Source organism: Mobula hypostoma, chromosome 12 (genome assembly GCF_963921235.1).
Source record: "Mobula hypostoma chromosome 12, sMobHyp1.1, whole genome shotgun sequence".
Taxonomy (NCBI): Eukaryota; Metazoa; Chordata; class Chondrichthyes; order Myliobatiformes; family Myliobatidae; genus Mobula; species Mobula hypostoma.
Genome location: NC_086108.1, coordinates 23315559 through 23341245, shown reverse-complemented (window position 1 = coordinate 23341245; position 25687 = coordinate 23315559). Strand labels below are relative to the sequence as shown.

Genomic DNA, 25687 nt, shown 5'->3' with positions numbered 1-25687 from the left:
AGTGACTGTTGGTGTTACAGTAACTTCTCTTACAAGTGCCATACTTCTCCAGCAACTAAGTTTAGAGGGGCAGCCTGGCATAAGCAGTGTAGCTGCAGTTTCATACTTGTTTCACTTTTTCCACAACGGACTACACGGAGCTCTGTGATATGTCCTGTGCCTTTGGGATGGTCTTGTACCCATCCCCAGATTTGTGCTTCTCTATGATAATTTCTCTAACTTGTCTTGAATGCTCTTTAGGCTTCATCTTGGCTTGGTCTGTTGAAAATCTATCATACTATTGGACATAACAGAGAGAGGGGGCATTTATTCTTATGAATTAACTGAAAACAGGTGATCCTCCAACTTCCTACATCAACAAATTGAATAAACAATCTTGCACCTGAAGAAAGTTAGCATAGTAATTATAAAGGGGATGAATACTTTTTCATCTACCTGGCAATGTGGAAAATGCCCAGGTATGTCCTGTACATTAAAACAGGACAAGTCCAACCCAGCCAATTACCGCCCTGTCTACTACAGAAAGAGTACAGAGGAGACTTATAAGGATGTTGCCTGGATTGGAGAGTGTGCCTTATGAGAATAGGTTGAGTGAACTTGGCCTTTTCTCCTTGGAGTGATGGAGAATGAGGTGTAACCTGATAAAGGTGCAAAAGATGATGAAAGGCATTGATCATGTGGATTGCCAGAGGTTTTTCCCAGGTCTGAAATGGCTAACACAAGGGGGCATAGTTTTAAGGTGCTTAGAAGTAGGTACAGAGGGGATATGAGGGGTAAGTTTTTCACACAGTGAGTGATGGGTGCCTGGAATGCACTGCCGGTGATGGTGGTAAAGGCGGATACAATAGGGTCTTTTAAGAGGCTCCTAAATAGGTACCTGGAGCTTAGAAAAATAGAGGGCTATGTGGTAGGGTAATTCTAGGCAGTTTCTAGAGCAGGTTATATGGTCGGCACAACATTGTGGGCTGAAGGGCCTGTAATGTGCTGTAGATTTGTATCTTCTATGTTCTTATGGTTAACAGGTAGCTAAGTAAAACCAGCAATGGATTGTCTCGTGTCCAGTGTATCATAGTACACAGTGAATACTGGGGTTCTGTGGGGGTGAGAGAGATGATTCTTCTCTCAATTTCTGCCAAGTTTCCAGGGTTGCAGAAAATGCAAAAGTGTTATTCTAGTATCGGCCTATTTTTAAATGTATTTATCTTTCTGGGCACCATTAGCCAGGTCAACATTTAATGCCTATCTCCAACTGCCTCGCAGCAGATGAATGGCTCGCAAAGCTATTTCTGAGAATCAACCTAGGACAGGAATCATATTTAAGCAATGTCAGGTAAGATCCACCTCCACTCTCCCAGTGGGTATTGATAGATTGTTTATCTTTACAATCATCTAGCAGCTTCAAGTGGCCATCATTACTAATATCCCAGATTATTAACTGAAATGTAAGTCCACAACTGCCATGGTGGGCATCTGAACTTTGATCTGTGTATTAGTAGCACAAAGCTTTCTATTGCTAAAGTAACTCAACTTTTGCACACTACCAACCAGATGTAATAAAATGAATCAGCAATACATGTTTTGATATAAATCAGAGTCTTGAGGATCTCTTAAATAATTGATGCATTGGCACTTACATCTGACCCTTCAAATTTTACTGCTCACTATTGTCTGGCATTAAGGAAGGTACAAAGAGAAGAAAGATTCAACACAATTCTCTACTGATGCTTCTTCAGTCAATTTTCAAACTGTCCACTTTCTATCAGCCTTGTGACCTCCTGAGGTAGAACTTTACACTCGTGCATGTGTCCTGGATTTAGTCATAGAAAAGTACAGCACAGAAACAGGCTCTTTGTCCCATCTAGTCCACCTACTCCCGTCAACCTACACCAGGACCATAGCCCTTCGTACCCCTCCCATCCAAGTACCTATCTTAAACGTTGAAATCAACCTTGCATGCACCACTCGCTGACAACTCATTTCACTCTCTCACAACCCTCAATGTTTCATTAAACTTTTCACCTTTCACTCCTAACCAGTGACCTCTTTGTGTAGTCCCACCCAGCCTCAGCAGAAAAAGCCTGCTTGCATTTACCCTATCTCTACCCATTATAATCCTGTATACCTCTATCAAATATCCCCTCAATCTTTTATATTCAAAGGAATCAAATCCTAATCTATTCAATCTTTCCTTGTATTTCTTCTAGCCCTGACAGCATCCTTCTAAATTTTCTCTATACTCTTTCAACCTTGTTTACATCTCTCCTGTAGGTAGGTGATCAAAACTACACATAATACTTCCAATTGAGCCGCACCAATGTCTTGTACAACTTCAACAGAACATCATATCTCCTGTACTCAACACTTTGATTTACGATTTCTTACAGAAAATATTCACCTTATTCTTAAAGACAAAAGATGTGATCTATATGGATTTTAGTAAGGCATTTGACAAGATTCCACACAGTAGGCTTATTCAGAAAGTCAGAAGGCATGGGATCCAGGGAAGTTTGGCCAGGTGGATTCAGAATTGGCTTGCCTGCAGAAGGCAGAGGGCCGTGGTGGAGGGAGTACATTCAAATTGGAGGATCGTGACTAGTAGTATCCCAGGATCTGTTCTGGGACCTCTACTTTTGGTGAATTTTATTAACGACCTGGATGTAAGGGTAGAAGGGTGGGTTGGCAAGTTTGCAGACGACACAAAGGTTGGTGGTGTTGTAGATAGTGTAGAGGATTGTCGAAGATTGCAGAGAGACATTGATAGGATGCAGAAGTGGGCTGAGAAGTGGCAGATCGAGTTCAAACTGGAGAGATGTGAGGTGGTATACTTTGGAAAGACAAACTCCAAGGCAGAGTACAAAGTAAATGGCAGGATACTTGGTAGTGTGGAGGAGCAGAGGGATCTGGGGGTACATGTCCACAGATCCCTGAAAGTTGCCTCACAGGTAGATAGGGTAGTTAAGAAAGCCTATGGGGTGTTAGCTTTCATAAGTCGAGGGATAGAGTTCAAGAGTCGCGATGTAATGATGCAGCTCTATAAAACTCTGGTTAGGCCACACTTGGAGTACTGTGTCCGGTTCTGGTTGCCTCACTATAGGAAGGATGTGGAAGCATTGGAAAGGGTACAGAGGAGATTTACCAGGATGCTGCCTGGTTTAGAGAGTATGCATTATGATCAGAGATTAAGGGAGCTAGGGCTTTACTCTTTGGAGAGAAGGAGGATGAGAGGAGACATGATAGAGGTGTACAAGATAATAAGAGGAATATATAGAGTGGATAGCCAGCGCCTCTTCCCCAGGGCACCACTGCTCAATACAAGAGGACATGGCTTTAAGGTAAGGGGTGGGAAGTTCAAGGGGGATATTAGAGGAAGGTTTTTTACTCAGAGAGTGGTTGGTGCGTGGAATGCACTGCCTGAGTCAGTGGTGGAGGCAGATACATCTCGTGAAGTTTAGGAGACTACTAGACAGGTATATGGAGGAATTTAAGGTGGGGGGTTATATGGGAGGCAGGGTTTGAGGGTCTGCACAACTTTGTGGGCCGAAGGGCCTGTAACATGCTGTACTATTCTATATTCTATGTAGATCAATCTCTCACTTGTGGACCTCTGGATTTGCTGCTGAAACCATACATTGTTAAGTCACTGTTGCTAAACACAGGCTCAGTGCAAAACACGTAAGTGTTAGGAATCTACTTTGAAAGCCTAACCCAGCCACAACAATAGACAACATTTCCTCAGTTTTAAAGAACTGTGGATTGCTGGATTTCTACGATACTTGCCTACCTCATATGCTGTCTATCTTAGGCAGACAGCTCAATTAAACAACAAACAGAAGGGTAAAACATAGGGTGCAACACATCTCCATTCTAACCTAACCTAAAATGTGATACAAGAGAGGCTAACATGAGCTCAGTTAATTAAAAACTACTGTCAGCATTGCTGACCACGGAACTAACCTATAGTAAAAATCCAGTTGCTCCACCATTGCTCCCTTCCTTTAGGTGTCAGTGTGATTGGGTCTTTACTGTCAGAACAGCATATTTTGTTCATTGTCAGAATGTGGGCATCATCACTTGGAAAGCTTGCATTTATTGCCCACAATTAACTGCCAACGAACAGAGGGACTACTGGGCCAATGCAGAGGGCCGTTAAGAGTCACCCATTTGATGGGTCTGGAAAAGAAGATGAGTATGGAAAATCCCAAAAGGACAAGAGTGAACCAGGTGCTTTTACACTTTTAATCAAAATCTGTTATTTTGATGGTTACTTTGACTGAAACACTTTATTTCAGGTTAATCACTTTCCAGTGTTGGGATTTGTGCTCATGTTTGAAGCACAATATCCCCTGGGATAATGGGACTTTGAGGAAGTCCAGCATTCTTCCCCTCCCTCACCCCCACCCCACAATCCAAGCATTCAGAGAACATCACGGCATGCGAGGTAGTCCTTCAACATTACTGCTATTGCTGGCACTGTAGATAATTAACCAAGCAGTTTACTCCCACTGTTCTTTATCCCTAGTCCTCAAATGTTTCCTTTCCAGAGATTCACAGCTACTCTTCAATCTACCTTCCTAATCTACACTCCAGATCTCAGCAACTATTTTATTCCCACATGTCACGTATGGTTCTTTTGACATAAATCTCTGTTCTTACACTGGTATCCCTCCTGTCACCGGCAAACAACAGACCAGAACTTTCTGCCACCAATTCCACTTGTGATTAACTTACAAAAATGTCCAAATGTATCTTGCATGGATCTTATGATATCAGCTTACTGCTAAATATAGGCTTGATTCTCAATGGGAAAACCATCAAATGGGGAAACAAGAACTTGTACAAAATCCAAAAACAATTACCTCCTTTATTACTAAGCATCAATTCAAAATAAGAACATGTAAAAGTATTCAACGAAACACATTAACTCAGAATAAAATTAATCTTGATTCCTCACAGTTGTTCTCCTGTGTTCCACTTGAATACTGATGTTGGTCCTGGTTTAACCCAACACACACTGACTGAGCACTTTCCCCAGAATAAGTGTTGGGTCATTCCACAATTCCCCCTTTGGTGATAGACCATAGTATAAATGAGAAAATACTAATGAAGATAGGCCATCAAATGTGGAACATCCATGTTTGTATCCTTACTATGATAACTCACACATGGAACTGCCAGCATTTACCCATAAAATCCAACCCAATTTCTCCTTAATTCAAACTCTCAAGACTTTGAACACATCTATCAAACTTGTGCATATTAAAGGTGATCCTTTCTTTGGTTTCTTGGAATGGTTTCAAAACTCGTTAGATTCTGGACTAGTTCCTGAGGATTGGAGGGTGGCTAATGTAACCCCACTTTTTAAAAAAGGAGGGAGAGAGAAACCGGGGAATTATAGGCCGGTTAGCCTAACGTCGGTGGTGGGGAAACTGCTGGAGTCAGTTATCAAGGATGTGATAACAGCACATTTGGAAAGCGGTGAAATGATTGGACAAAGTCAGCATGGATTTGTGAAAGGAAAATCATGTCTGACGAATCTCATAGAATTTTTTGAGGATGTAACTAGTAGAGTGGATAGGGGAGAACCAGTGGATGTGGTATATTTGGATTTTCAAAAGGCTTTTGACAAGGTCCCACACAGGAGATTAGTGTGCAAACTTAAAGCACACGGTATTGGGGGTAAGGTATTGGTGTGGGTGGAGAATTGGTTAGCAGACAGGAAGCAAAGAGTGGGAATAAACGGGACCTTTTCAGAATGGCAGGCGGTGACTAGTGGGGTACTGCAAGGCTCAGTGCTGGGACCCCAGTTGTTTACAATATATATTAATGACTTGGATGAGGGAATTAAATGCAGCATCTCCAAGTTTGCGGATGACACGAAGCTGGGTGGCAGTGTTAGCAGTGAGGAGGATGCTAAGAGGATGCAGGGTGACTTGGATAGGTTGGGTGAGTGGGCAAACTCATGGCAGATGCAATTTAATGTGGTTAAATGTGAAGTTATCCACTTTGGTGGCAAAAATAGGAAAACAGATTATTATCTGAATGGTGACCGATTAGGAAAAGGGGAGGTGCAACGAGACCTGGGTGTCATTATACACCAGTCATTGAAAGTGGGCATGCAGGTACAGCAGGCGGTGAAAAAGGCGAACGGTATGCTGGCATTTATAGCGAGAGGATTCGAGTACAGGAGCAGGGAGGTACTACTGCAGTTGTACAAGGCCTTGGTGAGACCACACCTGGAGTATTGTGTGCAGTTTTGGTCCCCTAATCTGAGGAAAGACATCTTTGCCATAGAGGGAGTACAAAGAAGGTTCACCAGATTGATTCCTGGGATGGCAGGTCTTTCATATGAAGAAAGACTGGATGAACTGGGCTTGTACTCGTTGGAATTTAGAAGATTGAGGGGGGATCTGATTGAAACGTATAAGATCCTAAAGGGATTGGACAGGCTAGATGCGGGAAGATTGTTCCCGATGTTGGGGAGGTCCAGAACGAGGGGTCACAGTTTGAGGATAGAGGGGAAGCCTTTTAGGACCGAGATTAGGAAAAACTTCTTCACACAGAGAGTGGTGAATCTGTGGAATTCTCTGCCACAGCAAACTGTTGAGGCCAGTTCATTAGCTATGTTTAAAAGGAAGTTAGATATGGCCCTTGTGGCTACAGGGGTCAGGGGGTATGGAGGGAAGGCTGGGTTCTGAGTTGGATGATCAGCCATGATCATAATAAATGGCGGTGCAGGCTCGAAGGGCCGAATGGCCTACTCCTGCACCTATTTTCTATGTTTCTATGTTTCTATGTTTCTATGTTCTGGCATATCTCCTCTTTGGCTTTAATCTAGACACAGTGCAGTCTTTTGGACACAACATTAAATTCTGCAACTCCAGGTAAACTGATTTCTGTCTGCCTCATCTGTCCATCCGTGATATTGGCTCAGATTGTTCTTTTTCCTATTTCTCTGGGAGAGGAGTACGTCACCACTCTAACCTGCTAGGCATTAACATTCTGCTCTACATTTCACAACTCCTACATTCTTTTAACTATGTTCTCAATCTCTTCTACAGCCCTTCCAAAACTTAAAGGTTACTTCTAAACTGTGGCTCCCAAAATCAAATGTAAAAATCCAACATCACACACACTCAGTGCCTCAAATAAAACGTTGAGCCACCTAAGCATAAGTGAGGCTGCTGACATCTGATTCTGAAATTCACTCTCAAATTTCAGCACCACTGGCCAGTAAGACAGTGTGAACTACAGTTTGTACTTTGAAGATAGCTAACCAAAAGACAAACACTGTGAAACAAATTACCTTTTGGTGCCAGAAGCAACAGGCTTTTTCCTTATGGTCCAACATCAGAATCCTGATCTTTCAGTCACCCTCTGCACTTAACCAATCCTAAAGGCTCCCACAGAAAACCAGCACAGCTAGTAGGGTTCATTCCTGACCTTGGATACTGTCTGCGTGGAGCTTGTATGTTCTCTTTGTGAATGGATGGGTTTCATTGTGGTGCTCGGGTTTCCCCCATATTCCGAAAATATACAGGTTTGTTGGTTGATTGGTCACTGTCAGTTACCTCTAGCATGGTAGGTGACTGGTAGAATTTGGAAAGACCTGATGGGAAAGCAGGGAGAGTGAAAAATGAATCATGTAGGATAAGTAGTTGATGGTCAAAGGGCCCACTTCTGCACAGACTCTCTATGATAACCTGTGTAAATTCTTACTTAACAGGTTAAAGTACCGAAGTGTTGATTAATTGGAAATCTACAGAAGTTTTTTCCTGCACAATTTACGTTGCAATGCATGTCCACAACCAAAGCAACACAAAGCAAGCCCAGCAATTAGCTACAAGTGATGCTACAATAATTGGATTTACTAGAGCTTTTGCATGTTGCAAACCATCTCCTGGCATGTCATGGGAGCCTAATCAAATAAAATTTGACAGCAAGTTAGAAAACAAAATTTTAGGATAGATAAATAAAACCCAAATACGTCAGCTATAAGAATGGAAAAAGAAAATGTAGAAAAGGAAAGAAGTCTAAGGTGGGAATTGTAGAATTTAAAGCCTTGATAGCTAAAGATTTGATTAAAAGCAGATATCAATATGGAGGGACGTTCAGAGCTATAGGACCAGAAGGAGTAAGGGATAAGGCCATGAATGTTTGCAAACATGAATGGAAATTTTATGGGGACCAAAGAAGCATTAGGCGACAGATTCAGTACAACTTTGGACAGGGTAGCAATGTTTTGTAACCCTTTAAGTGTTTGGAGAGGGGAAGATGCACGGTGATCAGCAACGCATCACAACAATCAAACCAACCTTGAAAGAGAACTTCAGCAGCTAGCGAGCTGGCAAAGATTGAAATGGGCTGCTTTATGGCAGTGGTACTAACCAAAACCAGTGGCAGGGAGATAATCTCAGAGTTAAGATATATGAACAAGATTGAACAGTCTGGTTCAGCCTATAGTGACAATGAAGAACATGGAGCTGATGTCTGAAGAATGGAGTTGAAAATAGTTTTGGGATGATAAGTGGGAAAATTCTAAAAAAACGAGATGAGAAACAAAGAGGTAATGTGGGGCCTAGAAGGGAAGTCAATACTGCTGATTCTCTGGCTACACACTGGATCAATAAAAATAGAAATGTTAGCGGAGTCAACCCATTGAAAATATCGACAAAGGCACAAGTTGATGGGAATGCCAAAGGTGAAACCTCAGAAAATGATGAATTCATGGGTAAGAGGAGAGGAGGGAGTGGGGAAGACAGATGACTAGAAGATGTCGCACTGGTGTCAAATTCCCAAAATTTCTTATGCTCTTTAAAGTTAAAGAGGAGGTGGGTTCAACACAGATCCCTGCTGCAATGAAAATCACAGGTTTATCTTTGCATTTCAAGATGATCCTAGGTTAACAAACAATTGAGGTCAGCATCTGGTTATTGTTGTCCAGATACAGAGATGAATGGCTCAACCTGCTGTGGTTCCATTTCCATTTATGTGCACCCCAGTATACATGAAATTAAAGGAGTAGAAATAGGGTTGTAACAGGGATGGAGATTTTGAAAGACTAGGCCATCAAGAACGAAGTGGCTTACTGAGCAGGTGGACAGCAACAGAAATGTTATGGTAAATAGAAGTCATGGGATAGAGAAACAGAATTTTTACAGTCCTGGAGTAAATAAATTAACAGAGAATTTAATTCATGTTTTAACACTGAATCAAATGGTCTTGAGATGGGGCAAGGGTGGTGAGGGGTCGCAGAGTGGAAAGCAAGACAAGGAAATGACAGATGACAGATGTGTTTGACACCATCAGAGAAATAAGACCACGATAAATGAAAACATCAGAGAAGTAGTTGTGAATGTATCATGAGGATAAACAAAAGTGGAGAATGAACTAAGATGAAGTGAGATGAAAACTGAACACCACAGGCAGTGGAAATTGCTCAGAACAGAGGTTGGTGATAAAACCGGTGAAGCATAACTTTGGGACTTTGCTGACAGGCAGAGAGCAAAGTTTTTGAATCATAAGTGGGAACAATGGAGCAAGGTCAGACGATCAAAGAAAGAGGGGGCAAGCAGAATAGGGTATAATTATGTGACTGGGACTTTGTCATACCACAGCAGTGTAACCTGATGGGGTTAAGTCAAGGTTCTGACATCAATGTAAATATTCACAATAAACACATGGATGGCAAGAACATTTTCATAAGCCAGTGGACATTTTGGAGGGGAATACGGAGAGGAATAGTTGTACATGATGCACTGACAGGTCCACAGGAAGAGCTGAGGGATGAAATAAATGCAGCTGACCTCCAGCAGGCACTCTGGGGAGAAAAACAAACAAGAGAAAACCTGCAGATGCTGGAAATCAAAGTAATACACACAAAATGCTGGAGAAACTCAGTAGGCCAGGCAGCATCTACAGAAAACAGTTGATGTTTCAGACAGAGACCTTTCATCAGGACTGGAAAAAAGAGATGAGGAGCTAGAGTAAGAAGGTGGGGGGGGGGAGGATGTACAAGGTGGCAGTTGATAGGTGAAACCGAGAGAGGGGAGGATGAAATAAAGAGCTGCAAAGTCGATTGGTGAGAGATACAGGGCTGGAGAAGGGGGAATCTGATAGAGGATAGAAGCCCATAGAAGAAAGGGAAGGGAGGGGAACTCCAGAAGGAGGTGATGGGAAGGTAAGGAGATAAAGTGACTGAGGGAAATGGGGAATGGTGAAGAAGTGGGGGGCAATTACCAAAGAGAAATCTAGGTTCATGCTATCAGGCTGGTGGCTACCCAGATGGAATTAAGATGAAAAAGGTGCTTTCCCAACGTATATGACTTTCGGCTGGGTACAGGTATCAATTATAACCGACGTTTCGATGTCAAACGACTCCACTACCTTTATCAGGAATGATGCCTGGGTATGTCTAATCCAGTGGTATTTACACCCTTGTAGTCCGTCCCTCCTGATTAGTTAGTCCTCATCCAATCAGGTTTCTGCTCTCCATCCTTGTTTACAATCGAATTCCAGTTCTTACTTAGAGTGAGAACTTCATCTTTGTTAAAATTCTTTTCCTCTAATTTTATTTCCAGTGGCTTCCTTTACCAGGCAGTCTCGAAAGCCACTGGTGCAGCACAGTATTTTGTGCCATTGAAGTCAATCCAATGGCCACTGCGAATGGAAGGTTCTGCTACCGCTGATTTCTCCTGGAACTGGAATTTGATTGTAAAAAAGTTGGGAGAGCAAAAACCTGATTGAATGAAAACTAACCAATCGGGAGGGACGGACTATCAGAGTGTAAATAGCACTGGACTAAACATGCCCAGGAATCTTCCCTGATGAAGATGGCGGAATTTGTCATCGAAATGTCAGTTATAATTGAAACCTGTATCTGGCTAGAAGCCAGAGAAGAGCTTATTCAGAATATAAGGTGTTGTTCCAACCTGAGATTGCTCTCATCACGGCAGTAGAGACCATGGACTGACATGTCAGAATGGGAATGGGAAAAAGAATTAAAGTGGGTAGACACTGGGAAATCCTGCTTTATCTAGCGGACCGAGCATAGGTGCTCTGCAAAGCGGTCTCCCAATCTACATCGGGTCTCACCAATATACAGGAGGCCACACAGGGAACACCAGATACAGTAGTTAACCCCAACAGACTCACAGGTAAAGTGTCCCCTCATCTGGAAGGACTGTTTGGGGACCTGAACGATCCCTGAAGAAAGTGGGGGAGAGATGTGCCTGGTGGTGGGATCCCATTGAAGATAGTCGTAGTTGCAGAGAATTATGTGCTGGATCCCATTGGAAATGGTGGAAGTTATGGAAAATTACATGCTGGATCCCTCCTTCACTGTCTATGCAACCCTCACTGGCATCTCTTCCATTTCACACACGTCTGCCCTCACCCCATCAACCCACCACCCCATCAGGGATAGAGTTCCTCTTGTCCTCACCTACCCACCCAGTAGTCTCCAGTCACAAGACCCAGTAGCAGGCAATGCATATTGGAAACAAATATCCTTACACTTAATTGCCAATGATTGTCAAACTACAAACCCCTTGGACAATTAAAGTAATAAAGACTAGCACAGATATATGTAAATTGTGCTTTGGAAAATGTGGTACATGAAGTACCTTAGTAATTCTTTAAATGATTTTTCAAGTGATATTATGTGGTCAAGCCCCATAGTTAGAATCTTGCCTTTGTTTTTTTAATACTAATCAACACAGCTGCTAAGCAGCTTTAACAGCCAAAGAAGAAATAAATCAAGTGTTTCAGTCCTAAATATTACCACACTCTTATCAACAATGCATACCCCAAAACAAAACTGTACTTTTACTAATGAAAACCAGAAGGAATTGGCCCAGTTCAGTAGATTTCCCACATAATATGATCCTGGGCTCATTGACAAAGGAAGGTCCCAAGTTCTGTTCCAGATACAAAAATTAAATGGTAACAAGGGAGCTGCAACTACCTCACTTATGTAACCACAAAATACAGCAGAAGATAAGGAAACATATTCACAACTTTCAGATCAGAGTAATAGATCACATATATTATATAATGAAGCAATTGAGAACATATTTGTGGGTTACAAGGACTGGGAAGTGTTTTGTCAACTTAATTAACCCAGAGAAATAATGAAGAACACAAGAGATACTGCAGATGCTGGAAATCCAGAATGACACACACAAAATGCTGGAGGAACTCAGCAGCTCAGACAACATCTATGGAAATGTATAAACAGTTGACGTATCAGGCCGTTACCTTTCTTTCTTATGCCGCCTGACCTGCTGAGATAATGAAGACATAACCCCGGGACATTTTATGGAAGCTGGTACTCTTACCTCTCCATGGGTGCCCCAAGTGGTATAAACCTCAAGAAGCTGAAAAATATTGATTTTGAAGTTCCATCCTGCTGCTCCTGGTAAAGATCAGTGTTGCTGGAGCAATTTATTGATCTTGCATGTACTTCAACATTTTGAGATTAGAAAAGGAGTTATCTAAGTTCTAATCATTGTCAAAAATCTTTGTTAGATATGGCTCACATTGACGTCAAACATGGATAGAAAATGTTTAGAGAGATCTGGAGCAAATACATCCAAATAGATGAGTTTTAATGGACATGGATGAGTGGGGCCATGCTGCATTACTCTATCTCTTTGAGAGTATTCTGCTCTAAAGTCAATGCAGCACAAATAGCCTATCCATAGTGTCTAGTTGTGTTTGGTTGGGAAAAGAAAGGGACAAATTAAGAGCTAACAAAATAACTTCCGACATTACTGTGGTGCTGTTCACCAGTTATTGACTGCATATTCAGTGCTACCTTATTTTGTTCTAATCTGGAAGATCTGGATTCCTCCACTGGTATTTACACTACTCACCGTTTCTACTGACTCTTTCTTATTCCTTTCCCAACTTTCTGCTGTTATTTACTCTCTGTTCAATGCCTGGTGTAACCAGCATGTTGAAACTGGAGACCCTGACCCAAAATGTTGACTGTTGATTAATTTCTATTGATGCTGCTTGACCCGCTGACTTCCTCCAGCACTTTGTGGTGTTGCTCTGGATTTTCCCAGCATCTGCAGAACCTCCTGTGTTTCTAATTTTCCTCAACCTTAGTGTATGCCATGGAGATGAATTAAAACTAGAAAATGCCCTACAATAATGAGGAAAGTAAACATATACCAATTGATTCTCTTCCCTCCCACTCTCAGCATCACTCTTCTCAATTTTTCACTATCACCACCTTCTCTCCACATTTGTGAACTGATCACTGAAACAGCCTGGTGAAGTGGAGGGGTTTCAGAAACTGTAAATGACAATATTTCTGTTGAGAGCAATACATAATCCCAATTTACTTCCTGAAGTGCATCAACCCATTGAAAATTTCTTTGACTGGATGAGAAATGCATCAAATAGATCTGGGTGTGTTGGTGCAGATAGAATGGTAACGGTTGGCGAATAACCCTGTCATTCTGATTTCAAGCACACTCTGCTGAGATTCCCTATGATCGTTTTTCACATGCATCATTTATAAATATAGTAATAAACCCCGATAATCCAACACCCAATAGCTCAGAATACGTGTCAGCCCAACATTTGGCTCATCTGTTAGTCGAGAGTATTAGACAAGGATCTGGAATGCGAGCTAGGGCCGGGGTTTTGAACACTAGTGTCAGAATTTTCCAGGATCCAGGGTGCTTAAATATTTCCTGCTCCCTGTAAGCTCATGGGGTTCACTGGAAATGTATTATACTACTATGCAACCTGTACAAAAAGTGAAATAAAAATATATATTGGAGGGTAGCATCCAATTATCCAGAAAATCTACCCATCCAGTACCAAAGTCCTGAGCCTACTAGATTGACTCTTTGTAACTTCCCTCCACTCACTGGTTGCAACATGCATTGGGACACTCTGAGACTGTAAAAAGAAAGGAATAAACTGTAAATCTTTCTTTTCAACAACTTGCAATTCCCTTTCCACTTGGCTTCTAATCAATTGAATAGATAGATTCATCAAGAGTTTTCATGCTTATTACAGAGAAGGAATATAAATAATAAGAAATCAATCAATTCCATTTCAAGTAGTCCCCAATGCAGAACATCCAGGCTCTCAGTGCCAATCTCATTTTAAGATGTGGCAACATCTTCAATCTGCCTGTGAGACCTTTTTGTTCACTCATAAAAAGTTAACTGTTCAAGCAAACAGGCAGTTCATAAATGCGTAGACATATTTGTGACACATAATGTGAGGAGAGCAACTCTCACTCTCACTCCAAGCAACTTTCTCTATGACAATCCCACCATAGTACACCACACCCAATCAGTAAGCTACAACTGCAGTGGTCCCCAAAACTAATTTATTACAACAGCCATACTGATACTGTACTTCAAGAAGACTACTACTTTCCCGGTAACTAGGAAAAAGAAGATAACATGCCTAAAAAACTACCACCAGTGGCTCTGACACCTCTCATCAATGAAATGCTTTGAGAGACTGGTAACTGTATGCATTAATTCTAGCCTTCCTGACAAGCTTAACCCACTGCTTTTCGCCTACACAGAGACAAGTCTACAGCAGACGCCATCTCCCTGGCTCTACATTCATCACTGAAGTATCTGGACAGTAAAGGCACCCACGTCAGACTATTGTTTATTAACCACAGCACTGCCTTAGCAAACTCATCAGCAAATTCCAGACCCTGGAAGTCAATGCCTCCCTCTGAAAATGGATCCTTGACTTTTGGACCAACAGACTGCAATCAGTGAGGATAGGCAGCAACACCCCCACCACAATTATTCTAAACACTAGTGTTCCACAAAGGTGCATCCTCACCATCCATTCTATTACTGTACATTTATAACTGAGTGGCCAGATTCTGATCTAACTTCATCTAAGTACCACTGCAGTGGGCCATATCTCAAATGATGATGGGTCAGAGTATAAGGAGATAGAGAGCTTAGCAACATTGTGTCATAAAAACAACCCTTCCCTCAACGTCAGCAAAACAAAAGAGCTGGTAATTGACTTCAGGAAGGGGGCTATAGACATGCTCTTGTCTACATAAGCAGTGTTGAGTTTGAGTGGATTGAGAGTTTCTAGTTCCTAGGAGCGAACATCACCATTAGCCTGTCCTGGTCCAATCGCATAGATATCACTGCCAGGAAAGCTCATAACAACTTCAACTTCTTCTTCATCATCATCATCATCATCATCATCATCATCATCATCAACAACAACAACAACAACAACAACAACAACAACATCTTCTTCTTCTGAAAGAAATTTGGCATGGTCCCATTGACCCTCACCAATTTTTATCGACGCAGCACAGAAAGTATCCTCAGGATAGATCACAGCTTGGTACTGCAATTGTTCTGCATGCAACCACCAGAAACTGCCGAGCAGCAGACACCGCTCAGCATGTCACAGGAACCAGCCTGCCCTCCATGGACTCTACTCTTCACTGCATCAGGAAAGCAGCCAAAGATGCCACCCACCCTAGGCATTCTCTCTTCTCCCCTCTTCCATCGAGCAGAAGATACAAAAGCCTGAAAACATGTACCACAGGCACAAGGACAGCTTCTACCCTACTGTTATGAGAATATTAAATAAAATATTTCCCTAGTACGATAAGTGGAACTCTTGACCTCACAAGCTACCTTATCATCTTGGATGTAACTGTTTACCTGTTGACCATTTTCTCTGTCGCTGTTACACTTTCTTCTGCATTGCTATTGTTTTACCTTGTTCTAGCTCAATCTACTGTGTAATTTGATCTGCATGAATAGTATGCAAGACAAGCTTTTCACTGTATCTTAGTACATCTGACAATAATAACCAATTCCATTTCTCTGCAGCACATGAGCCACTAAGTTCTCACAGCTTTACCCCAGGTTAACAACAAACCCACCCTTCCCCCAACCTCCACAGTAACCGAGTATCACCAATCACCTCCCTGAGGATGTACCCCACTACCCCGCTAGAATAGAACCCCGGTAGTATATCATCAACCCGGGCAATATTCTGCCTACAACCAAACCCTTCATCAACTTCCCATCACCAACTCCCTCATTAGCCCCAATATCAAACCTCAATGAAAACCTTAAGGCCAACCCAACTGTACCTACCTATGACTATCATTTTGCATCAGTCATCAGACTACAAACCAATGAATCATCCTTCATTATCAACCCACCCTGGAATAGTCCAACTACCAAACCAATTCCACCCCACCATAGCACCCTCTTACTATCCGCCCGGCACTGCACACTCCAACAACCTACAAACCACAACCCACCACTCCTATATTACTAGCCCTCTACAATATCCCCCTACCTCTCTGACCTACTTCATTATCAACCCACCCTGGAACAGTCCAACTACCAAACCACTCCCAGCCCACCACATCACCCTCTTACTATACTCCCAGCACTATCAATGTACCATAGCACCCTTTGATCATCAGCTTCTTTTAACATGCCCACATTGTCAAGCCTCCACCACGGTGCCTATCAATGCAAACCCTCCACAGCAACCTCCTCATGCCACCCAATCATAATGTCCCCTTCTAGCCACCCTAACTTAGCATGTTGCTGCACTTTGCCTCCCTCTCCTCTCCAACCCAGGAACAATTTATCTATTCTCCCATAAATAGAATCTATATATTCTACCCCAGCCACTCCAGGTGGTAACAAGTTGCAATTTCTCTCCACTGAATGTTCTGACCAGCATTGATATGCACACCTATGTTGTGCTGTGTGGATTTAGAAGTAGCTGCCAAAGGGAAACCTCCCCACAAGGTTGTTACATCATGTAAGATTAAAGAATTATTTACACACTTTGTCAGAACTTACTCACCATTTACTGACCCTTGTTACCTGTCCAGGGCAAACGGCTTCATTTAAACACTAAGTGGCATTGCTACAGATGCAGTGAGTGTCTATTACCTCTATAATCCATTCTCTAATCTATTGCAGTTTTTGATTTTAAAGGTTTAATTCTCTCCCTGATACTTACCTTTTGTAAGCAATTGACATGTAGTTAATCATTCAGCACAGACCAAAACTTCTTAATAAGTACCCATAACTATGTACTTCTTCATAATATTATCTTGTGATGTACAAGGAAGCATGTATTAAGGACATTATTTTCAGCATATCTCAAATTTAAGATGGTTTTGGGCAGCATGGAATCACAGTTTCAGCCCCTTATACCTGATGGCTTGGGAAAATTGCTTCCTCCCATGGCTGAATTCTGAGCTTATGGCTGAGGTTATTAGTTATAAGTGCACAGTTGATCACTCTAGGTCTTACACAGGGACTTACCTTTCATAAAGCATCCCACTGATTGGTGGCAGCCAGTGAATAGTTACAGAGTCCAGAGTCTGTCCGATCACTTCTGGAGCCACTGAAATGGGTGCAGGTTTTTTAGAATACATCCAGCCTTGATACACCAGCTCTATGTAACAATGCATACGGGCCACTTGGTTTGGTGTGAAATTATTAGTGCAGCTATCATCTGTAGAAGGAAAGGAAGAAAGATGGGCATGTTTTTATTTAGGAGATCATTGTCATTTCAATCAAAATAAAAGATTCACAAAATCTTAAACAGAAATGATATCTGGAAATGACTCAGCCTGCTTCAAAAACAAAATTCTGTTCATCATTTGGAGTAGGGATTTGGATAATGTTTGGTCTTTCCCTGAATCATGGTGCACTCTCAACCATCTCATGCTCCAAAGCTCCCCTAACACAAATCAGTTCTTCAGAAATCAAGCCTTAGAGTTCAACAGTCCAGTTTGGATGATTGATTATAGAACATCTTACAGAACCTGGTAACATTATACCCTTCTTTGATGACAATACACTTAAAACAAAAAAAAAAGTAGTCTTGTGAGCCATAGCACGGGATTTAAATCTGGTTTCCATATTAATCCACACATATATGAATTGTCCTCTTTTTTCCAATAGTAATCTATTATTTAGAGGGCTTAGCTCTCTGCTCTGCTCTCTCTTCATACATGACTGTGTGGCTAAATTTAGTTACAATTCCACATATAATTTTGCTGACAATACCATTGTTGTTGGTGGTGATGAGACAGAGTACAGGAGAGAGATAGAACATCTGGTTGAGTGGTGCTGCAACAAGCTCTCGCACAACATCCATAACTCCAAAGAGCTGATTGTTGACTTCAAAGAGAGGGTTCGGTGGTGTAGCAGCTTTAAATTCCTGGGCATTAACGTATCAGGTAACCTGTCTCGAGCCAAACATGTACAGGTAATGACAGGGAAAGCATGCCAACATCTTTACTCTCTTAGAAGGTTGAAGAGATTTGACACTTCGGTGAACACTTTACCAAACATCTACAGAGGTACTGCTGAAAGTATTCTGAGTCATTGCATCATGGTCTAGTACAGCAATAAGAATGCACAGGAACGCTAGAAGCTGCAGAGAATAGTGGACTCAACCCAAAACATCATGGGCACATTCTTCCTCATATCAATAGTATTTATGTGAGATGCTACCTCAAGAACTCAACATATATCATCAAAGGGCCTCACCATGTGGCCATACCATCTTCTCACAGCTACCATTGGGGGGGGGGGGAGGTACAGAAACCTTAAGGCAACCACTGATTTAAGAACAGCTACTTCCCTTCAACTATTCAGCTTGTGAACCAGTGGGCACAGCCCTAACCATTACATTACAGCAACACAATGACCACATTGATCACTTTACACTAAAATTGACTATTTTTTGTTCTAATTGTGTTCTTTCTTGTAAAGATTGTGTAAAATTTATGTGTAATTTATGATTCGCTTGTGAATGCTGCTAATCTGGTAACATGTCTGGGACGCTGCTGCAAGTTTTTCCATTGTACCTATGTATGTATACGGTACATATATTTTTACATATGACACCAAATTAGACTTTGATTTTGAATATTCTGATGTCACTTTCACTAAATATGATCATTCACTCTGGCCTCTGTCTGGTCAAAGTTATACCTGATAAACTATATTTCCAGAAAATGGAATGCCAGAACAAAAAGTGAGAGGGGTGTTTTGGGACTTTCAGTGGAGAGAGCTTGAGATTGTGTGAGACTTTATGGGGTGAGTCGGTACAGGATTTAAAAAGTGAGTGGGGCTTGTCAGGATCTTGATATTGTTTGGGTTATAAGGCCAATATAAAGAGGATAAGTTTAAGCGAAGCAGCCATTGTGGGAGTGGCCAGAGCGTGAGTGGGCCAGCGTAAGAGTGTAGAACTCAGATTTTGGCCCAAAAGTCTTCGGGAGAATAGGTGGAGGCTAAAGTAAACTTCTGGTAAGTTTCTTTCTCATTGCACTGTTAGAGCATTGAGAATGAGAGTCAGAACAATGGAGGGTTCCTCTTGCGGAATGTGGGAAGACAGGGAAACTTACACCTGAAAGCAGCTACAGCTTCTTACTGACAGCATTAGGGAACTGGAACTGGAACTGGAGCCGAATGAACTCTGGATCTCTGGGCCAACAACACTCATAGAGAATGAGCAAGAGATTGTTGTGACTGTATCAGGTGTTAGGAGTTAGCATAGTTTTAATTTATGAATTATTTTCTGAGCTAAAGTGAGCAAATTATTTGAGAAAGCAATGTATGATGATCAGACCAGTATACACACAGAAAAAGGGTTGTGGAGAAGATGAATTCTACTTCATGGAGGATCATCACCAGTTTTGGGACGGAAAGAAAATTTCCCACTGTGTCAGACTGTACATGAAAGAAACTAGGCAAGAGTTCTGGCAGAAAGGACAAAAATGATTGTCATGGAAATATTAAGCAAATAATTCATTGGAAAGGTTCAGTGGAGAAAATGTATCAATAATGGGTCAAAGGCCTTCATCTATCCTGTAATAAATATATCGTTTTATGAATGTTTGTAAAAGAAGTGAAGTTGAGGAGGGAATGGTGAACGAGTAAAGTGACAGTCAGATCTGCTGCCTTTGTACCACCAGAGGGGGAAGAGTAATTAAGGTGTTATGTTAGCCAGAAATAAGAAAGAAATTCTGTAGATGCTGGAAGGCCAAAGCAACATACAGAAAATGCTGGAGGAACTCAGCAGTCAGGGCACATGCATGGAAATGAACAAAGAGTCAATGTTTCAGGCTAAGACCCTTCTTCAGGACTGAGAAGGAAGGGGGAAGATGCCAGAATAAAAAAAGGTGGGGCAGGGAAGGAGGACTAGCTAGAAGGTGAAAGGTGAAGCTTGGTGGGTGGGAAAAGTAAAGGGCTGAAAATGAAGGAATGTGATTGGAGAGGAGAGTGGACCATAGGAAGAAGGGAAGGAGGAGGAGACTCAGGGCTGGAGATAGGCAGGTGAGAAGAGCCAAGAGGCTACAGTGGGGAATAGAAGAGGAGGGGAGGGGAAAATGCTGGATGGAGAAACAAATAAAAAATGCATATTTAATGCAAACGTTTGTACATTGGCGCACAAGAATCGTTAAGGCTGTGTGATCAAAGTAAGCATCTTTGAAGAATAAGGTACAAGTTGAATGAATTTTAGGTGTAACTGAAACATGTATTTGAATCTGTTGAATAAAAGGCGAATCAATGGATAAGAGGGCAGTAATGAAATTGGCAGCAAGATAGATTGACCATGATCTTGATGAAGTGAGGGAGTGGCCTTGATGAGACAGGTGGTCTACTCCTGACTAATCCTGATACCCTAGAGGAGTATGAAATTGTGGTACAGTTAGAAAACTGCAAAAAATGGGAATGGAAACATCAATTTAAACTGTCAGGGTTCACAGTGAAATACATTATTTCTCAGTAACATAAATAAAGCAAAATAAAAATGTGCTGGGATATTATTTGGAGTTACAGTACTGTGCAAAAGTCTTAGGCACATATATATACCTAGGAAGGCTATGACTTTTACACAGTATTGTAACTTCAAATAAGTACTGGTTAAAATAGGAAGGTGGTTCGGAAACAGAAATAAGAGTACTCGGCTTTGTATTAGCTCAGTAGTGTTAAGTGTTATTTGGTAAATGGAAAAACAATATTCAGTACTGTGCAAAAGTCTTAGCTATATATATACATGGCTAAGACTTTTGCACAGTACTGTACATACTCTAATCCGGAAACTGCTGTACTGTACTGGTGCTGTCAGAATCCACAGAGTATTAGATTTTTGGAGATTTGGTGTATTTTTTATTTAGAGATATAGCGCAAAACAGGCCCTTCTGGCCTAATAAGCCGTGCCAACCGGCAACCCACCTATTTAACCCCAGTCTAATTACAGGCCAACTTACAATGACCAACTAACCTAAAGAATATTTAGAGATTTATTCAATTCTACTATGCTAGATTCGGAGTGCAGTTTGGTCTCTTGATGGCATCTCGGGCTGATAGAGTTTTGTATAGAATAAAGCTCTGGTAACTCCATCTTATTTCTCTCCATGGTAATTTTATCTGTCTTGTTCCATGCAGCTCTTGCCTTTTGTGATGTAAGCCCGAGTGATTTTTCATGGCTTTATGTATCCTAATAATGGTTCCATTTTCACTTGATATTTGGATACCTTCTCCAAATGTATTTAGCACATCATGCACTGCTGAATAACTGGCTCAGATTAATGTTTGTCAAGGACCAGCCATAGTATCAGATTTTTATATGTGGTGCACTTATGCCAACGAGGTGAATAATTGGTTTTATTCATGCATCATAATATCTAATACTAGGCCTTACATTCCTATGATCTGAGACACAATTAACAGATCACAGATAGAGTTATGAGTATTACCAAAGACTAGACTGCTTCTATATCACAGGGATAGATAATATCTAACAGTCTAACATTAGCCAGAGGCTCAAACTAGAACCAGGCCAACTTGTAAAGTTCCACTGGTGAAACAGTCTGTCGTCTCTCAAGATCCTATATCTGACCGAACTAAACAAAATTACAAGAGTAATGGACAGACAGTAACTTCTCCCCGTAGCAGAGTTGTCAATGACCAAAGGGCAGGAGCTTATGGTGAGGGGCAGGAAATTTAGAGCAGATCATAAATCTTGGAACCTACTTCCTGAGAAAGTGGTGAAGGCAGGTCCTCTCCAATCATTTCAGAAGTAAGAATGCTTTTTGAGAAGCTATGGCTTAGAGGGCCTCAGGCAATGCTCCAAAAAAATAGGATTAGTAGGTACTTGATTATCTGCATGGACGTGCTGCAGTTAAGGGTCTATTCCTCTATCGCACATGCACACTTACGAAATCACAGCTGACAAACAGGAATATGAACACTTACCCAGAAGTGATCAATCCCTTCAGAAGTGGACATGAAGAGGAAAAACTATGGCCTATCGACAAAATGATGAGGAAAAGGATTTTTCTTTACTTGATGAAGTGTTCTTTACCAAAAAACTCAAGTTGTTCTTGGAGCTTTACTGTGTCATTCTAAGAAAACATTAGTAATGTTTTCTCTATTCCCAGAATGGCATTGCTCAATGTTGGAATATGGCATCAATTTTCTACTATTAAGTAAGGCCAACATAGAATACAGGATTTTAGCCTTTTAAGCACGGTGGTAATTTACATTTGTTTGGATCCTGTTTAAAAGTTTTCTGTGATAAGAAGTACGTGTTTTTAATATATCTTCATACTGCATTACTTGCCACCTCAGCCTTGTTGATGGTCATTGCAACTGGCTGGGAGTCAGAGGACTTCAACAGTCATCTCAGAATCAGTAGTGATCACCAGGGAACCGACAGCAGATACCTGCCTCGTAAATGTATGGCATGCAATTGACTTGCCAATCTAATATTTGCCTCTGGTTCAACATTATCTACACAATTCCTGGACTAATGCTGTTATGTTATAATTGTTTAAATTGTTGTTCGTGTATAATTTATATTAATTTATGCTAATGTTATAAATGTTTATGATGTATGAAATGTACTGTGAACCTGATGCAAATGACTAATTTTTATTGCTTTTATACCCTGGGTATGTATTCCTATGATAATAAATGAACCTGAATAAAGACCATTCAAATGTTCATTTTTGTTAAGCATTTCAGAAAATGAAAATATATTCTCTTAATCAATTGGTACTAAAAAGCCATAAATGTTAGACAAATTCTGAAGAGTAGGATTTTCTCAAAAATAGTATTTCAGGGAGATCACATTAGAAAGCAATATGTAGTGGGTGGACCAATACCCCTAGGGTTCTTCTGGAACTCTCAGTTAGATGCTATAAACTGCAGCAGCATCTCAAGAATCAAATCAGTCCAAGGAAATATTACAGCAATAATCAGGCAACCCGCCCAGCTCCTCTGGGAGTCGGGACTCGGCCATTATTTCTGACTTCAGACATCGGATCGGCGCAGGGAGCTCTGGTAGTCCCACTGAAAATGCCACCCCCCGGCCAGCTAAGCCCTCCAAATTGGTCCCCTGTTTGGTATTCAAGAGTCAACATATGGTGAGTTAACAAAAACAGAAAATGTCATTAATACTCTACAGGTCAGGCAGCTTCTATGGAAAGAGCAAGATCATTCATTGGAATCACTTTCAGAAATCCTTTTCAGATTTCCTCTGTCATTTTTATTAATTTTCATTTGATAAGTTGATTCTCTGCAAATCGCTAGATAAAATCAGAGACGTTTTGTTTTCCACTGATTTATTTATTAAGTATTTATTTGACAGGCTTCTTCTCTGTTTCTGACCAAAACAGTGGTTTGCAACACCAAGCTCAAGTGGAATTCACAGCAGGTTGAGATACAGGGCATCAGGAGAAAGGGACAACAGCATATACCTGATGTCCACAGTTAATGTGTCAGAAATGAGCTTTGTATAAGGACTGCAAAAAAGCACTAAAATTATGCGTAATAACAATTGGAGGGTAATGTCTTCAAGGGATCCGTGCCAAACGTGTTCAATGAATATATCAAACCAAGGACCAAAGAATATAATCACTGAGTTGATTACACAAATCAGCCAAATCAAGCTATTTATCCCCCACTCTCATCATTTTAGAATGATTTGGAGAGCAATCATATTGCTGGTTTGATGATCTAGTCATCACGCCCATTCTTGGCTTGAAAATAACTCTCTGTATATTAGATGCCAAGGCACTGAGCCACATATAGAATAGGGTGGAACGCCTTTGGGGCCACATTTGGGATGATCTTTAGAGTTACTACCATTCTTTGATGTCTTCCAGCATGGTTTCTATTTGCTTGTCTATGAAGCAGAGCCCCTCAAAATGGAAATCACACCCATGTACCAAGAACGTCAACAGTTTGCTGGAACCACTTAAAAATCTAATCTGAATTATCCACATTAACTCTCTCCAAAGTTGGTAGAAACAATAGCGTATCCCAACTGTCTATGGATAAAATTAACGCAACTAACCTTCTCAGATGCAATGTAACTATTCACTTTAATTCTTTTGGAATTGTTTCTTATGTTAGTTCTGGTTGTTAAGTGTTCCCGCCCTGCTCATTTCGACCTCCTACTCAAGATCAGCAAACCTAACTATTCTGGTTAGGACTACTGTTTCTGCCTGTTCTGACCCCACTGAACTCGTGTCCGCATATCTTGACACCATTTTATCCCCCGTGGTTCAGTCCCTTCCCAACTACATTCGCAACACTTCACGTGTTCTCAGTTTCCTCAACAACTTCAAATTCCCAGGTCCTGACCGCCTCATTTTCACCAGTCCCTATACATCTATATCCCCCATCAAGAAGGCCTTAAAGCTCTGTACTTCTTTCTTTACAACAGACCTGACCATTTCCTCTCCAACACCCTCCTCTATCTGGCAGAACTGGTCCTCACCCTCAACAATTTCTGTTTTGGCTCCTTCCACTTTACCAAACTCAGGTTGTAGCCATGGATCCCACTATGCCTGCCCTTACTTGGGCTATGTGGAACAGTCCATGTTGCAGGCCTTCCCTGTTATGTTCTCTAACCCTTTCTGTGTTCAATTAAGAACTGCATTGGTGCTGTTTCATGCACACATATTGAGCTTGTCAATTTCATCAACTTTTCTTCCAACTTCCCCTCTGCCCTTAAATTTACTTTAACCATATCTGGTACCTCTCTCCAATTTCTCGATCTCTGTCTCCATCGCTGGAGGCAAACTGGCAACTGATCTTTTTAATATATAAAAATATATACCAATTCCAACAGTTATCTTGACTATACTTCCTTCCCCCCATCTCCTGTAAAGATGCTATTCCCTTTTCTCAATTCCTTCACCTCTGCTGCATCTGTTCCCAAGATGAGGCTTTCCTTTTCAGGACATCAGAGATGCCATCCTCCTTCAAAGAACAGGATTTCCCTTCCTCCACCACTGATGCTGCCCTCACCCACATCTCCTCCATTTCTCAGAGATCCATGCTCACCCCATCTTCCCACTATTTTAACGGGATATAAACTTATCCTCACCTAACACCCCATGAGCCATTGCATCCAATACATCATTCTCTGCAACTTCCGCCATCTTCAGTGGGACCCTACCACCAAACACATCTTTACTTCCACCCTACTCTCCCCTTTCCACAGGGAACACTTGCTAGTGATTCTCTTGTCCATGTGTGTCTCCCCACTAATCTCCCTCCTGGCACTTAACCCTGCAAACAGCAGAAGTGCTACACCTGTCCATTCACCTCCATTGAGGGCCCCAAAAAGTCCTTGCAGGTGAGGAAACACTTCGTCA

At 41.4% G+C, this 25687-nt stretch overlaps 1 protein-coding gene across 1 annotated transcript in view; it reads right to left on the bottom strand.

Annotated features, from left to right (window-relative positions):
* LOC134354662 (pappalysin-2-like) overlaps positions 1–25687 on the bottom strand; it is a 407928-nt gene that overhangs the window by 210598 nt on the left and 171643 nt on the right. Inside the window, exon 5 of the mRNA XM_063063752.1 lies at positions 17322–17514. Within this exon, the coding sequence (XP_062919822.1) occupies positions 17322–17514 (193 nt within the window). The remainder of the gene's footprint in view (positions 1–17321; positions 17515–25687) is intronic.